The sequence below is a fragment of the Canis lupus genome, chromosome X (genome assembly GCF_011100685.1).
Source record: "Canis lupus familiaris isolate Mischka breed German Shepherd chromosome X, alternate assembly UU_Cfam_GSD_1.0, whole genome shotgun sequence".
Taxonomy (NCBI): Eukaryota; Metazoa; Chordata; class Mammalia; order Carnivora; family Canidae; genus Canis; species Canis lupus.
The window spans coordinates 17,420,299-17,437,266 of NC_049260.1; the positions used below are offsets into that span (position 1 = coordinate 17,420,299).

At 31.9% G+C, this 16,968-nt stretch overlaps 1 protein-coding gene and 1 long non-coding RNA gene across 7 annotated transcripts in view; one reads left to right on the forward strand and one right to left on the reverse strand.

Moving 5' to 3' along the window:
- The window catches only part of CNKSR2 (connector enhancer of kinase suppressor of Ras 2), a 276,753-nt gene that overhangs the window by 157,055 nt on the left and 102,730 nt on the right, over nucleotides 1–16,968 (forward strand). For 3 of the 5 annotated variants that reach the window (XM_038587046.1, XM_038587047.1, XM_038587050.1), the window contains exons 9-11: nucleotides 1,414–1,560; nucleotides 11,500–11,633; nucleotides 16,523–16,734. In XM_038587046.1, the coding sequence (XP_038442974.1) occupies nucleotides 1,414–1,560; nucleotides 11,500–11,633; nucleotides 16,523–16,734 (493 nt within the window). The remainder of the gene's footprint in view (nucleotides 1–1,413; nucleotides 1,561–11,499; nucleotides 11,634–16,522; nucleotides 16,735–16,968) is intronic. The other 2 variants (XM_038587048.1, XM_038587049.1) reach the window with 1 other exon arrangement.
- Nucleotides 1–16,968, reverse strand: part of LOC119868392 — a 50,041-nt gene that overhangs the window by 9,980 nt on the left and 23,093 nt on the right. Inside the window, exon 2 of one of the 2 annotated variants that reach the window (XR_005386183.1) lies at nucleotides 9,276–9,466. This is a non-coding gene — a long non-coding RNA (uncharacterized LOC119868392). The remainder of the gene's footprint in view (nucleotides 1–9,275; nucleotides 9,467–16,968) is intronic. The other variant, XR_005386184.1, reaches the window with a different exon arrangement.

Below are 16,968 nucleotides of genomic sequence, written 5' to 3' on the forward strand. Positions count from 1 at the left end.
CTGGCAGCCTCTTATTCGTGTTAGGCAAGTATCATAATGATCATTTTGATTCATATCTGAGACCCCTGAGTTTTTAAGCATTGTAGCATCTCAGTTCTTTTTTGTCCTCTTTCTCTTCAGTAGAGGTTATGATTTAAATGAATGCCCACTCATTATAAAAACCAGCAGCTCCCATTATCCCACAGTGGCTGCAGTCCAGAGTACCTCTTCATCATAGTCTCAGGATCTGTGATTCTTTCAGTGGAAGTGCTTATTCTTTTCAGCTTGGTCATTATCTTCCAGGCAAAAACATGATGAATAACAGACAAGGGCACCCATTCCCTTGCACTTGGATGCCTAAGAAGAAACTAGATTACAGTTCAATTTGCTAAATCCTGCTTGTGATCCAGGATAAATTTTGATCCAATGTATTTATATAATATCCTGGAAAATTCTAATCCATTAGAGTTGGGATAAAAGCTTCTCTCTTTTAAGTGTGAAATGTGTTCTTTTAACCTTAAAACAATAGCCATTTTTAATGTGTTTCTTTAAGGCATAGTTAGAGGATTTCAGTTACCTGATAACTGCATAACTAGTCCATATTCAAGCAAACTAACAAATTATTCTATGTTTAAAAGCTTAAAAGGATGATGAGAGAAGTAACTTAACACAGAAAACAGCTGAGTCCAGTTTCAAGACATTTATCAAGTACTTGGGTTTAATTATACAATACGTTTTGAGGTGATACTCAAATAGAATGGCTTCATTAAATTCAGCACATTATACTGTAAGTTTATAGGGTTTTTTAGAACACATTTCCAATAGCTGCTGTATGGAAGTAGTGTTGTCATTTTTATTCTATCCTTATAGTGTGGTAAAAGGTTAATTGTGTTGATGCTGTCTTCCATGCATCGGAATGTTGCCTTGGTTTGTTAGTACCAGCTATCAGTAGTATGAAGTCAGTCTAATTTAGGGACACTTGTACCACATAGCTTCCAAAAGATGGTGATGAGAAAGCATGTGGTATATCTTGCAAGCTCAGGACATTGCCAAATCCTTGTTTTCAAGCATGTGGATTTTTGAATTGTACTTGTGAACAGAGCTTGGATCTAGACCTTGCACAGCATTAACAATGACATAATTTCTTTAAACTCTAAATTACTCCATTGGTAGGATATCGTTTTAGTCTCTGCTTTGATATGGTAAATGTCCATTATGTTATTTCATAATAATATGGACTCTAATGCAATAACATGGTTAATCAATTCAGAGATAAAATTTTTTTGAGTATTTATCTCCTAAAAATTGATAGGATGGTACACCAATTATGTGATTTTCTTTCTTTTTTTTTTACTAATCTTATTAAAGGGGGAGAACATTAAATCTTTGAGTACTGTACCTCAATTTTATTGTAATGATTTTGCTGGTTACCAGGTGGGGTGGCAGTTGAAAAATTTGGTGAATGCACTACGAGAGGACCCGAGTGGTGTTATCTTAACTTTGAAAAAGCGACCTCAGAGCATGCTTACCTCAGCACCAGCTTTACTGAAAAATATGAGATGGAAGCCCCTTGCTCTGCAGGTAATGAAGCTTAATCATAAGTCATACACCATCATTTTAGCCATAGATTATCTCAGTAATGCTTCTTTATTGTGCCTCATCTCAGCAGCATATGGATTAATCTTGTATGCTTTTGAAAATTGGTTTGTGAAATTATCTCTTCACAGCTTATCCTAATAGGCTTAATTGTGATGAAATCTGTAAGTTACTATAACTAAAACCCAAATGATAAAGATCTCTGCCTTAATTTGTAAACATATAAAGCATAATTACAAAAAAAAGTTATTTCAAGCCAAAATATGGATAGAGATGAAAATGAGAGGTTTCATTTTGAGATGTAATCTTCTATTTAAAAGTTACACTCTCCTACTTCTTGAAGAAACCAGATGAAAGTTTATAGAATTCTTTTAAATCAGGTCATAAGATAGTAATAGTTATTTATAAACAGTAGGTAAAAGAAGTTTTACATAGTAATTAAAATATACCTACTACATTCCTTCTGACTGATCATTTTTTCTTTTCCACCTTGTTGGGTGGCAAAATAGGGAAATTATTGCTTTAGAACTTCTGCATTTTTCTTCAGCATGAAATTGCTCTAAAATATTACTCTTTGGATGTTGATAAATTATATTCATTAAGAAGCATAGTTATCTAGGAAGCTATAAAAATATTATTCTGATTAATGAAAGACAAGGAAGTAATATATCTCCTTACATTTCAGTCAATATAATCTTTAAATGCATCATAAAAGAAATTTTGTCTTTCACAAAACGTACATTTTTAAAACAGGAGACTATTACCTTTCTTAGAAGTCTAATTTTTTAAAATTGTAATTGGCCACTGAACTAGAACATTGCCCATTGTTCAGATTCTTAAAAAAAGCAATATATGTAAATGCCATTGTACCACTGCAATGTAAATTATTCCTAAGTTCTATATTAGTACCTTAAACCATTCTTAGATTTTTTTCCCCTAAAATTCTAAAATCTCCATTACACATGAATGGCCTTATGGATTATAATGATTTCTCATTGTTTAAGACTTTACTATTTATTGACTTCAAAGTTGCATTATATTTAAATAACATAAAAATATATAAAATGCTCTAACATTAAAGTCTTTAAATTCTTAATGTTAATCTCTCATTTTTCAAATGAATATATGTAAACTGTATTAATATGTCCAAATACATTTGATTTGCAGTATATGTCTATTATCAAATATTTTCAATGTCATTAAAGCAGAATTCAATGTTTTTTGACTCATTAATCATAGATTAGCAGATCAGACTTCCCATCACATCATTTTATTTTCTCGCTGTATTATAAGTTGCTTTGTTGTTCCACTCTGTAGTTTTCCTATTGACATGTCTTCCTCAAAGATCCTGAGAGGTGGGAACACTGAAGAAGAATCCCACGATTTCAGCCATTAGGTTTTTCTATATATATGTGTGTAGTTAAATTTAACAACTCTCTCTAATCCCTTCTATTTCACCTTGAACACCAAAAAGACACTGTTTTCTTATTGATCCATGAACTCTGAGGGAATAACTCTAGGAAATAAATTGATGATTTGTTCCCTTTTTAGATTTTTTTTCCACAAGCACAAACTGGAGAATTAAGGTAATGACACTATCCAGTTAATCACTTTTATATAAAATGCTGAAATAATTGAAAGGCCAACATTTCTTTTTTTGCACCACATTTAGTGTGTATATTCAAAGCTGGGAAACAAAGACTTCAATTGTTTTATATTATCTCACATCATGTCTTAATTATAATTATAATATGTTATTAGGATACTGTTTCTAGGTCCATTGCTAATTGCCAAAATATGCCTCACCAGATCACTAATTATATTTCTTCCTCATTGCTTGTTCAGTTACTGAGTATATTTATAAATTTACTTTTCCAGATTGTTGAAATCAGAAAAAAGAAAATCAGTATTTCCATAAGTGCTTATATGCATCAACATTTTTAAAATTTGTTATATCAATTGAATTTAGTTCCACCAAAATGTGTTGTCCAAGCCCAACTCCTTATTGATAAACAATACTGTTGGGAGGGCAGGGGACTTGCTTACAACTTCTTTAAAAATTGCTTCAGTGGTGGACTTTTTACAGAGCAGAAGAGTATTAGTTTTAATTAAACACTTCCTAATGGTGGTAAAGCAAGGTCTTAGTGGTAAGAGCAATGGGTAAGTCCTCTAACATACTATATACCACCATCACCAAATATCCCTGAAATTTTGAAGACCTGAAATTGTACCATTATAGAGTTGTTTCTTGATCTTACAGCTTTGGCCTACTCTAAAATACAGAGACACTGGAAGCATAATGGGAACTATCTGGTCACGGTTTTTTAGAGTGTAGATTAACCAAAGATGGACAAAACCTGATGGTACCAGAATCTATAGATTAAAGGTAGACTGCCTCCAGAGGGGGTAAAGTCAAAGAAATAATGATATAAGAAGGTCTCACAGGCAGTTTTGGATTCCTTTGTGAGTTTGCCTGAGGACACATATTTTCCTAGTGTCAAAGAAAGGACCTCAGATGTGAAATTTAGAGCTTAATGCAGTAATAACCCTCTGTGCAAACACAAGTACCAGTCTTATTATATTCTTGCTTCTTGTATGTGTCCAAATACATTGGAGCTAAAATGCCCATTAACTCACTTAAATATAAATCTTCAGTGTTCACACCCGGAGAATTGGACCTTAGGTTATTTTTTTCCATACTAATAGTCTACTAAGAATGATTTAAATAGAGGTTAAAAAAGAAATAATTTATGGCATTTATTTAATTCAGTATGTCTATTTCAACTTTTTCTTCTCTACCAGGCTTAATTTACCTACTAGCATTTTCAAATAAAATATGGCAAAGTTTGTGTAGTGTGGAGGCAGACACTAATACTTGCATCTTAAAAAAGGAAAACTGCTCTTCCGCCATCTTGCTCCCCCAAGAAATAATTATTTTTTAAACTAACAAGAAAATAATTTGTACCTACACAAATAAAATTTAACCTTGTCTACCCTAAGGTAGAAGATTGTTAAAGCATATCATGTTTTCATAAAAGAAGTTTTATTTCTAAAAATATTTTTAAAGGATAGTAACTTCTGTTATCAATCAACTATAATGACAAATTTGGATTTGGATTTTCTTGTGAAAATAATTCATGAAATTATAGCCAAATAAACAAAAGCATACAATTCAACTTCATGCTCACAGAGCAATTTCATTAGTACATTTCATGAAACTTGGCAGTTCTTTTTTTAAATTTCTGATTTCTCAAACATTTTGCAATAGAATTGAGAGACTTAGAGATACCTTAGTCAAATACTACAAACAGATTTAATCTGGAGTTGAATTCTCTTGTCATCTGCACCCATATATAAATAGTAGAGATGTTTTACCTGAGATAGAATCTTTTATTCTGTGAAACAAATGAGGGATTTCTTGCTTTCCAAGACTGTTTTTAAAAATGTGTTCTTAGTAGCACTTCTACTAATGTCCTGGATTTTGGTGACCTTAGTGATTGCTTATGGTCAAATTCTTCCAATTTAATGAAAAAAAATCCCGGGGAACTCTGAATAAACTTCAAGGTATATTTTTGATGTTTGTGGTTTTAAGTTAGTGTGCATAGGTCACAGGCATGCGTGGGTGTTGTCATTTTCCTCTTATAAGAGATGCATGGGAGGATTAGCAGGACACTAGCAAGAATGTTGATTGAAATCATCACTGGGAATCAGCAATTTTTTAAAAACATTAAAGAACAGCTTTTTTGGTAAGAATGCATCTCAGATGATCACTATGATCAATGTTGGAATTCAGTATACTGATACAGGTTTAATTAAACACATTTTTATATGAAATAATATCAAGCTGTATCATTAGAATTATGTTCCTAAATTGCATTCTAATCTCTTATATTTGTGTGAGAGTTTCTTGTGTCGTTTGTGCTTTTTACTTAAAATGTTATTGCTTAGCATTATCTTGATGCCATTTTTACAGGATATTTAACTTTGAGCAGAAAAAGAAATAGAAAGCAAATAGTCATAACAGTGATTTTGTCTATCAACTGGTATAACAACTGAAGAACATTAATTGATTATGTAACATTTCCAATACATACAGATATGAATGGTTACAGTATTCTGTGAAAACCAAAACATAAATAACAAAATTGTTTTAATATCAAAGTTATGGGAAAAAAAATATCAAAGTTATGGGTCAGGGTGACCAAAAAAAAAACATTGCTAACAAAATTTATGTTTCTGAGAGTTTTGTTTTAAAAGCATGTTTTGAAGAGGAAGATAACCAGTATTAGGTATGATACTAGAGAAGAAAATACATCTTAACTAAAAATGTAATTGTGCTGCCTGAGAGGCAGAAACAATGATATGTTTTACATGCTCAAATTAGTAAATAGCTGCAAGCAATTGTCACATCACATTTTTGTTCAGCAGTGTTTAAGCAAATTAATTAAAGTATCTAAATCACATTTGGGTTTTTCAGCCAAATGCTTTCAAATGTTACGCTGACTACAGATAATCACCTAAAATGCAAAAATTATTTTTCAGTTTCTTCATTCTTTAGTTTCTCATTCTTTAATTTAATATCTTAAAATGATGTTTACTGTAATTTAACAAAAACTGGAAGTCCATTTTTAGTGTTGCAGTATTAACTATTCCAATAAGACTGGACAGCACAAGAATAAATACACTCATGGTAGTCTCAGTACAATGTGCAAAATTTGATGACTCAGTGGATAAAACCATTTCGTAGTATATGACTCTGGTCTATATTTCTTGTATATCATGTAACTACGTATTTTTATGCACATATATCTGTATTTTTAAACCTATACAGATATGGTTTCCTGATCAAATTAATGATCAGAAAAAAAATGTTTTATTTGTGTTTGACAGGAAAGATTACATGCTTATAAAAGAAGACTCAAATCTTTTGTATTAATGAATTTAGATTCTAGAAAAACGGTGAAAAAACTGGGTGGGAGCATTTTGAATACATGCGGTTCCTTTGCTTAGGTTCTTTTCAAATAATTTACTACTTAAGAAAAGCTTTCCCAGGGAAAAGAATGCCCAATAATTTTCCAGATTAGACCTAACATTACATTCTTATATGGTCAAACTTACAAATTGTATACAGTGTCTTGCCTCCCAAAATCCAGCATACATTTTTTCTGGAGCATTTGTATAGATGATTAAGAACAAAGTTGCTAACACAAAACAGTATTCTGGTACTTGTGTTGGGAATTATAATAAAAATGTGTTTGAACTGAGTGAGAACTTTGTGTAACTGTTCTGTGCTAGAATAATGGGGTATTGTGATCCACCTGAGTCTGCGCTTATTCCCAAGAGTAACTAAAATAAGTGGCCAGGTTTTCTACTTGATGTAATCATTCTTTTTTCAATGGGTACTTCCCCCCTGTAAGGCAAAGCAAGCTCTTTGTGATCTTTGCATTCGTGAATTTTAGAGAGAACTACATAATATGTAACAAACTGTTTTAATCTTTAATGTTGGGGCTGTCTTTATGTCACTGGTGTCATTCAAGACTTTCTATAGCTCTATGAAAGCCAGATCACTTACCAGACAGAGAAACAACTAAATTAAGATAAGGTTGCCAAGAGTTGTTAAAATGTCAAATGTTTTGAGTCAAATCTCAATGTTAAATGTAGTTTCTTAAGTATGGAAGTTCTTTTCTCTTATTTAAGACCAGTGGAGTTTCAGAGGTATACCTTCCAGATGTGCTCAGTTACCTTAAAGACGTTAGAAGTGGGGACATAAGGAAAAGACCCGAGCCATAAGAGGATTTAAAGTGAGATTTCAATGATTCCTTACAAAGGCTGAAAATTTTGTCTTATAATAATTACAATCTTTCAATGCTATTTAAACTGGATGAGTAGGATGCCATTACTAAAGTCATCACACATGATTCAGAGGAAGATTTATGCAGTACCATATTGTAGGATACAATTTGAAAGCCTTTATGTGGTTCAAACTGACAATATGAAAAAAATGTATGTGTATGTTTTACCTAGTAGATTTCTAGTAGTAGTCCCGTTGACTGTAGTAAGTTATCATTAATTGACTTTACGCTATCAATGTATATTTGAAGAGATGCACATGAGCATTTTATTTAGAATCTGGATATTTTAAGAGATGCATGCCCTGAGAAATCTATCAGAGTTGTTTTAGCAGAGAAATAACATATATGCAAATGCCTCTGCCCTTTCAGAGTCTCACTGAATCTGTGGAAGGATAGCTTTATGTCTATTTACATATGAAAACCAAATGTTATGACAAGCTCCTTCCAGGAAAAATACCTGTTTGCATAGAATCTAAAATGGATCCCTATCATATGTGATTGCATCCTATAGCAGATCTAAGTTATACAGAAGCTTCATGCTCACTTGAGTAACAAGACACAGTCTTAAAATAACCGTGTATTTCAGTGACGATAATTCTTAATTCTCTTTCCATATTTTGCCAATATAAGAGAAAGTGTCAAAGTGGCAAAAAGGTAAAATAAAATTTTACCCTTTTTTTCTACATTTTTCCTTAAATTAGAAATTCTTCATAGTACAGTAGTAACTGCTTTTCTTTTATTATGTTATGAACAAATGATGAAAAGTAAATATTGCCAAGATAGGAAAAACTATCTTTCTGCATTATGCGAAAATATTTGGATATTTTTTCTGAAGCTAAGAAATATGCCTATTAAAATGTGAATTGGATGCTGAGAGAACTCCTTTTTTTGATATGAGGGAAGATGTATTTGTCACTTTTTGTGTATTTTCAGGCACTTAAATGGTTATTGGTGGTGGTTGTAATTTTAATGCCACTTGTTACAACTAGGAATTTCTTGCTGGTGATTTCAGCTAATAGCATCATTTATTCTGTGCTTCATTTAGTCAAATTTTGCCTATCTTTCTATGTTCTTTAATGCCTTTTTCATTTATTTAGTCATTTAATTTTGTATTCTTTCAGTTCTTGTTCAAAGGTAGAAACATTTTCAAAAAATTATAATTTAATTTTAAATTATCATAAAGACTTCTTTGGGGTTAAGTAGCCATTTCCGTTTTCCCATGAAGCTTCTACTTTAGCATACTTTATTCTTTCATTGCTTAATGTATAATTTTTAAATAAGATTCTCAAGAAGAATGTTTACTTTTTAGTGTGGATTAGCTTGACGAAAGTAACACAATTAGTAGACAAAAATATATTAAATACATTTAGTATTTAATGTGTGTTTTATTTGGTACAAAGCGTACTGATTAGCCAGATAATATCTGCATGATAAACCAGTTGAAATGGTTTTCTGTGATTTATCAGTAAATACAACTAACCAGTTGAGTTAAACAATAGGATTGACTAATTTGTTTTCTCTGAAAGACTAAGTTGTTTTTTTCAACCACTTTAATTCATTGAACCAGCTGGCACAATCAAACCTGTTACCCGTGTAAACATATTTAAGAGTCTTTTTCTTCCACATATTTACTAATTTAGCTCATCATGCTAACTGATGATATTTATAGCAACTCTTTTCTTGAAAATAGAAACCCAGAGAAAATAGCAATTTTAAGGAAGCCAACATGGCTAATATTTAAGTTTACTAGAAGGGAAAAGGCACATGTACCCTAAGGAATCCTAGTAAGAATCCCAGTAGAATCCTAGTAATAATCCAGGCAAAATAAAATATTCTGTTGGTCCTTACCTCACACTTCCTTGGGCTATTTAAAATATACTTGTAACCACTAACTATTATTTCTTCTTTCTTCCTTCCATCCTTCCTTTCTTCCTCTTGGTCTGGGGAAGGCAGAGATGGATACTAACCAAGAAAGATGATCTTTAGTCCTATAGATAGTAAAATAAAAGAAAGGAGTCTTCAGAATAGAAATAGTGACCCTAAAATAAAAGAGAATAAAAGTGTGTTATTTAATAGCTTATGTTTTTAGAACTTGTTCTTAAGTTGACTTGCAATATTAGAGTATTTTAAAATAAGAGATGTTAGAGCATTTTAAAAGCATAGTGAATGTAAGTTTTTCTCTTACAGTATATCTGTTAATAAATTTTGGAAAGTAATGTACTGCATAATGGATTTTTTTCTTATTTCTATAATAATGAAACATAGACTTATTTTTTATGTCGTCTGTATTTAATACCAAGATGTCCTGACAAAGAGGAAAGCAATTATAAACAGAATCACATCACAGTGATTATATATATAGTGTGTCTAAAGACTTGATCTAAAAAAACTATCATTCAGAGAATGTTGTACAGGCATTTAATACATCACTAGAAACAATACAATTCTTTGTTTCCTCAGGCTGCATGGTGTTCATCCATACAGATGACTCTTGATCACCTACATTATCTCACAATTTCCCATTGCCAAGATTTTTGTTACTAAAAGACACACATAATTTAACTGGACACTCTTTCAAAATCAGCATAAACATAAGTCTACTGCATACTCCAAATAGTATTTCAAAATCCCTTAACACGTATAGTTTCTGACTTCTTTTATATCATATGAGATAGAATTTTGTAGAGTTCCAAAATAAATAATCAATTCTTTTTCCCTTCTATCTTTAATTTCTAATTTCACATAGATTAAAACTTAGCCATCATTTTGGCAGGATGTATGATTTCAACCTATTAAGGTGAGCTGTGTAATAAGGAAGGTAAAATCCACGAACTGAGAACTGAGTCCTAAACTATGTAGCCTACCCTAGTTGCCTACATTGTACATTGTATTTATGCTTGGTTTTTTTTTGAACATTTTGTTTATCTGTACAAAAGCACTGTCACAATATAAAATAGCTGTAATAGGCCATTTTTTGTCCAGTGATACATGTTAAAGTAATAGAACTGTGGGTCTATATAGATATGCTAAAAGTGTTTGCATATTGGCTAAAATGGCAACATCTTATGTGAAGATATAGTTCATTTTGTGATCATTACTTTTATGTTTGCGATTGCACTAAAATTCTTATTTTTAATGTGTTATTGTATATATAGGTAATCAGTAGGATCTGTAAGATAAACATGAAAATTTGTGAATTTTAGTCTCACTTTAGGATAATTTTTCAAACCAAAATATCATTTCCAAATGCTGTGAAGCTTAGAATTGGAAGTGCTCTTGAGTTAATGCATCCTGGTGTATCACTTAATTCAGCAAATATGCTATCTTAATTTTTTCTAAGTATTTAATACTTAAACAGGCATGAAAATGCAATCTATAGTTGTGTATCTAAACATTATTTTAAACAATGATAAATGTGTGTGCCTATGAAAGGTGAAATGATTGTGTTACATTAATCACCATACTTTTGAAGATGTACCATAAAATGACCTTGAGAAGACAGTTAGTTGTGTTTATATTTATGAAAAAAGAAAGTATTTTCTCATATTGGCCTTTCATCCTCCATTTTTGTAACCTTTTCTGAGAATCTGTGACATTCTGCTAACTTAAGAGAATGGTATATCTTTTTGGGAAAAAAATACGAAATATCTTTCTTGTATATATCAATCAGGATGTGAGTGAGCTAATTCTTTTGAAAGTTACTCTTTATTATCTTCCCTTCAAAGGTGGGATTCCAACAAAGCAAATTTAATTTAAATAAGCTTCTGACTGTGAAACAAATCTTACCGTTATGAAACACTACATGGTGCTTTCACCTTATAAATAGCTTATACGTGGTTATGCCATAGAATAAGGTGAGTTGAGAACTAAGTGGGAACCTCAAAAGTAATAAACTAGTTGTTTTGGAGATTCCAAGGAATATCCATGTACTAAATAATACGCTTCTTGATTTCAGCCAAGTTCAAAAACTTTGCAGAAATAGATAATTTTAAAATGATAACTATGTGTCGTTGTTGTTGTTGTTTTGTGTGTTGTTTGTGTGCGTATGTATTTTCTTTTTCATTTTAACCAGCCTCTTATACCTAGAAGTCCCACAAGCAGCGTTGCTACGCCTTCCAGCACCATCAGTACGCCAACCAAAAGAGACAGTTCTGCTCTCCAGGATCTCTACATCCCCCCTCCTCCTGCAGAACCATATATTCCCAGGTATAAAACCAACCATCATGTTGTTCTGGGCAACTTCTATCTAAAGACTAGTCTAACTGTATGTAAACCATGAAGTAAATTGTCAAGGAACACCTGAAATATTTTCTTAGATAGTAATTCTGAATGCATTCTGGAAAACTATTGCACTGTAGAGAACGCACTTTGATTAATAATAGTAGTAACAACAACTACTCTGTATTAAACACTATGCATGAAGTATCTTGTAAACATTATCTCATATAATAGGAAAGAGTTGGAAAGTAATAATAAATAGCAATTAAGATTCTTTTAATAAGTAAAGAATAAGTGAGGGTCTTTGGTTAAGAAGCCCCAGGAAATCCCAGGTTACTCTGAAGCATTCCATACTTTTTGCTAAAAGAGAAAGTTACAGGAAACTTTTGTGCCTTCTTAAATATGTGCAGCAAGGGAGCTTTTGGGAAGAAGAGTAGATGATAAGAAGGGAGAGTATTCTTTTTCCCCTAATACTTCTGTATCTACAATTTCTCCTTTATTAGTTCATTAATGTTTCTGTCAGAAAGTAGAAAGAATTTGCAAGAGAATGAGTTGCCTTTAGAGTCTATTTTCTAGATTTCTTGAGGCTGTATCTCCATTTCATTTCCAGATTCCTATTTGAAATTCCTGGCAGGTGTGGAGATTACAACTTTGTGCCATAATGCATTCTGTCCAAAAGCATTGTGATATCCAGCCTTGTGGAATATAAAAATTATGGAAAAGGGCCACCACTAAATGGGAATAATTGATACCAGTCATGAAGAATTTGGCTCCATTTTTAAATTAGTTGTGCAGTCATTCAAAAACAGTAATTTAAGGTCTCTTTTCAAGCCACACTTCATATTAAATTTCTTCAGTATATAAAAGAACTGAAATTCCTTGTTTTCATTAATTTTCATTATCCTTCAGTGTACCTAATGTTCCATTCTCTCAGATATGATGGTACTGACATTTTACGATCTAAATGTTACATGACAACATGGTGTGTCTGCAAATACTGTATTGTTGCCTAGTAATAAAACTGTAGTCCATTTTATAAACATTTTAGTTCTTAATTTTGAAAATTAAATGTAGCTGTGGGAACATGGTTTATGAGAAAATATAATTTACTAAGCTGGCATTTCACAAATCTTTCTAGTATATAATTTACAGTCTTACATTAAATTTATAATCAGATATACAGATCTTTCTGATATCCTAGCCAAATACAAGTTGCATTTTAATTCTATTAAGATAGTGTCAGACTTTCTAAATACTCTTGCATGAGGAGCAATAAAAACATGTGTGTTTTGAATAGTGACTCTTTTGGTTTATTTTCAATTTAATTGGAAATATTTTTATTTTGATGCAAATGATTATTTCAGAGACCTCATTCCAAGGGCTACATATACAGATAGACATCAGAAAATTGTTTTTATCAAGTCTCTGCAGTTTTATAATCTTCTTTCTTTTTCTCTTGGTTAGGGAGGAAATTATAAAGAAAATATATCCTATAAAGAAAGTGTTTAAAATACATTTCAAAAGACAAAAGAATGAAATGATTGAGTTCTGTCCTCTCAGTATGGTGGAGATTAAGATTATGGCAATGTATTGAAGCCAACAAAAAAGCTTGAACGTGCTATTTAGAAACACTAAAGATACAAGAAGTTGAAGTATCAACATCGTGGTACTTGTTTTGTCAGTATTGCTTGAAAGCTTCATACTTTTCAATGAAATTCATAATCACTTTAATTGATCCTTAGTCTAGTGTGTAATTTAATAGAATTTTCTAGGTATATTTTGAGTCAAATTATTATTCAAGTCACACAGTCATTTAATATAGCACAGTCAGAACAATCCATATATCAGAGTTCCTTTTTATGCATCTTTGTACATAAAAATTATCTGCATTTTCTGGTTTGACTTGAAGTTATGGTATACATACAGCCTTGGCACTTTTATCTCATTCTCTCATTTTGATATTAAATGTGGTTCACTTAATTTAACTCATCTAAACATTTCTTTTTGCCTATATTTAAAAATCATGTTTATGTAGGATAGGCATGTTAGTGTTCATTTCAATTGTAAATAATAAAAATCTCTCTCATTTTAAAACCAAAAAAAAAAAACCTTAAAAATGTCAGGGCTAGTTGTCAGGTAGAGATTCTTTCATGGGCTTGCAATTGAACACATTTATTCCAGAAGAAAATGTAGTTGAAAAAGTACCTTTTTCTCTAAAACACTCATGTATGTGGAGTGAGTGAAATTTGATCAGTTTTTAATTATATGTCTTATGACTTTACATAGTTTCATTACCATAGTATATAGTGCATTTACACACTTAACTGAATTTCTTTTTCTATGACAAAAATCAAGAATGTGTATATCTTTGCACAACTCTCAAGTGCAAACACTGATTTCTCTCATTAATTTTACTCTGAGCCATTAAATATTAAGAAAATCCATTAAAGCAGTATTCTAACTTTTCATCTGTTTCCTTAAATCCTTTTCAGAGTAAAAGCATAGATTTGTTACACACATAACGTTAAAAAGTTTATTTTAATTTGTACAGCAGGACAAACTAACACATTGAGTTATTCAGGGACTCGTGATGTGAGTACATACACACAAGCACACATACAGAGATACAGACACAAATATGCACACACACACACAATACATATATCAATTCATTCTACCGCAAAGATTTTTTTTGGTTTGTACATTTCTTAATTCAACTTTATTTGCATGCATTTCATATAGACACATCTAATAAATCTTCCTTGTTGGTATGAGGCCCTCCTCTAATACCATTACAGAGTAATACCAGCCCTTGCAATTTTCTGCCATGGGGATGTCCATATAAATAGAGCATGGTGAATTAACTAGGGCTGAATCACCCTCTGATCTCAGCTGCATTAGCATTCATGTCACAGGCCTGATAAAAATGTCTGCCCATTTATAGATAGGCAAAACCTTACTCCGGTGCTACAAGTTCGTTAGGGCTGTTTTCAAGCTAATTGCAGTGTCAATCTCTTTTTGATAGAGGACTAACAGTAATAAACAGCATCAGGCAATATGTTCAGGAAAAATGTTTAGCTTGCTGAAAATAAAATTCTGTCTGAATTTTGTATTTGTTTTCTTCATGTTGCCTAAGAGCTAGCTATCCAATTACAATTTAACAATAAGTAATACTTTTATTTTTAAAAAAATAAGGGTGAATAGCATTGTAAATGGCAGTCTCAGCTTGTGACAAGTTAAATACATGAGGCAACTTGCTGATTCAATCAGTCTTGAGCATATTATTTACTACTTTCAGCATATTTCAAATACTAGGAATGTAGCTCTCTTCATTTGGACAGACCTAAATCTAGACATTTGCATATACCTACAAAAGTGTAGTACCCTAGTACACAAGTATAGAAGTATAATATTCTTGCTGAACTGTAACTCATATTTTGGAATTGACATTAGATTTATAAGCCCATCACGATTTTATAAGACATAATATCAATTAAAATTTTGGTTTTTTATCTGTCTTGTTATAATTTAGTTAATTCCGTTGATTTAAGATTTCAGACTTAGCACTTAACATAAAATTAAATTTTTATCTGGTTTGATAGCATTCATGGCACTGTTTAGGGTAGAACTGAAAGCAATTAAGAACTAGGAGGAAATAAAATTAATGATCTGCAAGGGAAAGAACATTGCATTTACATTCATAGTGGTGTTCTAGAAGACAGGCTTTTCTAACAAAAAAACTTCATAGCTAGTCAGTGAAACATATCATAAAATAAACAAGTTCAATTTAACCCGTCCAAAGTGGAGTATTTCTACCAAAATACTACTCATTAGGGGCCCAGTTGCTTGGGCTATGTAAATTAATACTATATGTGAGTAACAGTTTTAGGGATCCCATAAATAATGAGATTTCTCTTTTCTAGAATCCTATAGAAGAAATCAACCTGCATCATCCTAAATTCCATATTTTGTCAGGTTCCTCTACCCTATCTCCATAAGAAATGTGTAATGAAATTTTGATCTATCCATTTAGAATTAGTTCTATGAATGTATATTTTATTTTTTATTTATTCATGATAGACACACACAGAGAGAGAGAGAGAGAGAGAGAGAGGCAGAGACACAGGCAGAGGGAGAAGCAGGCTCCATGCCGGGAGCCCGATGCGGGACTCGATCCTGGGACTCTAGGATCGCACCCTGGGCCAAAGGCAGGCGCCAAACCACTGGGCCACCCAGGGATCCCCTATGAGTGTATATTTTTAATATTAAATGAGATCCATAGATTTTAAATACTGAAAGTCTATTCAATAAGGTCTATTTTAAACTAATAACAAGCTATCTGAAATTCTTAAGAATACCAGTTTATAGAATGCTAATTTGGTTCTTAAGGCTGCTAATATCCTTACAGAGATGGTAGTTTATAAATACATCCTTGTTTTTAAGCAGCACAAATACTACTATGCATCAAGTAGTTAACCTGGCACAAAAAAAACCCCTATACTGTTAGCGTTGTTAAACTTACACATACTGAATTCAACACTAAATTTATGTGCTGACATGATTTTCCTCTGTATGACATAATACAGTGAAAATGGAGTAGAGCAGGAGTTAGAAGATCCAGGGTTCATGTCCAATGTTGTTATTTATTAGCTGTATGGTGTTTAGGCAAGTCATTTGACCTCTCTGATCCTCAGCATTTATTTTCCTGCAATATAGGAATAATTAAAAATTGCCCTTTAAACCTCAAAGAAAGTTTGGAAAGATCAGAAAATATATTGTATGAAACGGATATTATGAACTGTGTTACACCTTCTCTGCCATTTTACCACCCTAACACTTTCCTACATCCTTCTCCTTTAATTTTTCCCTTTCTTTAGAGATGAAAAAGGAAACCTTCCTTGTGAAGACCTCAGAGGACATATGGTTGGCAAGCCAGTGCATAAGGGATCTGAATCACCAAATTCATTTCTGGATCAGGAATATCGAAAGAGGTTTAATATTGTCGAGGAAGATACTGTCTTGTATTGCTATGAATATGAGAAAGGAAGATCAAGTAGTCAAGGAAGACGAGAAAGCACCCCAACTTATGGTAAGAGTTCTTTTCTTACATATGTCTCGCATGAGAACCTCTATTTCTTTTCATAGGCTTTTGGGTTATGAAAATTACTTGATTTACTTGATAGCTTTTGAATCTTTATAATTGATCTGTGTCTGTCATGTACTTCTAAGTGGAATCTCAACAATATGAAGCATGATATTAAAAATTATTCTAAATTTTCCAAAGATAGGTAAGAATGGTAGGTAGCATTTTAGTTCATTAATG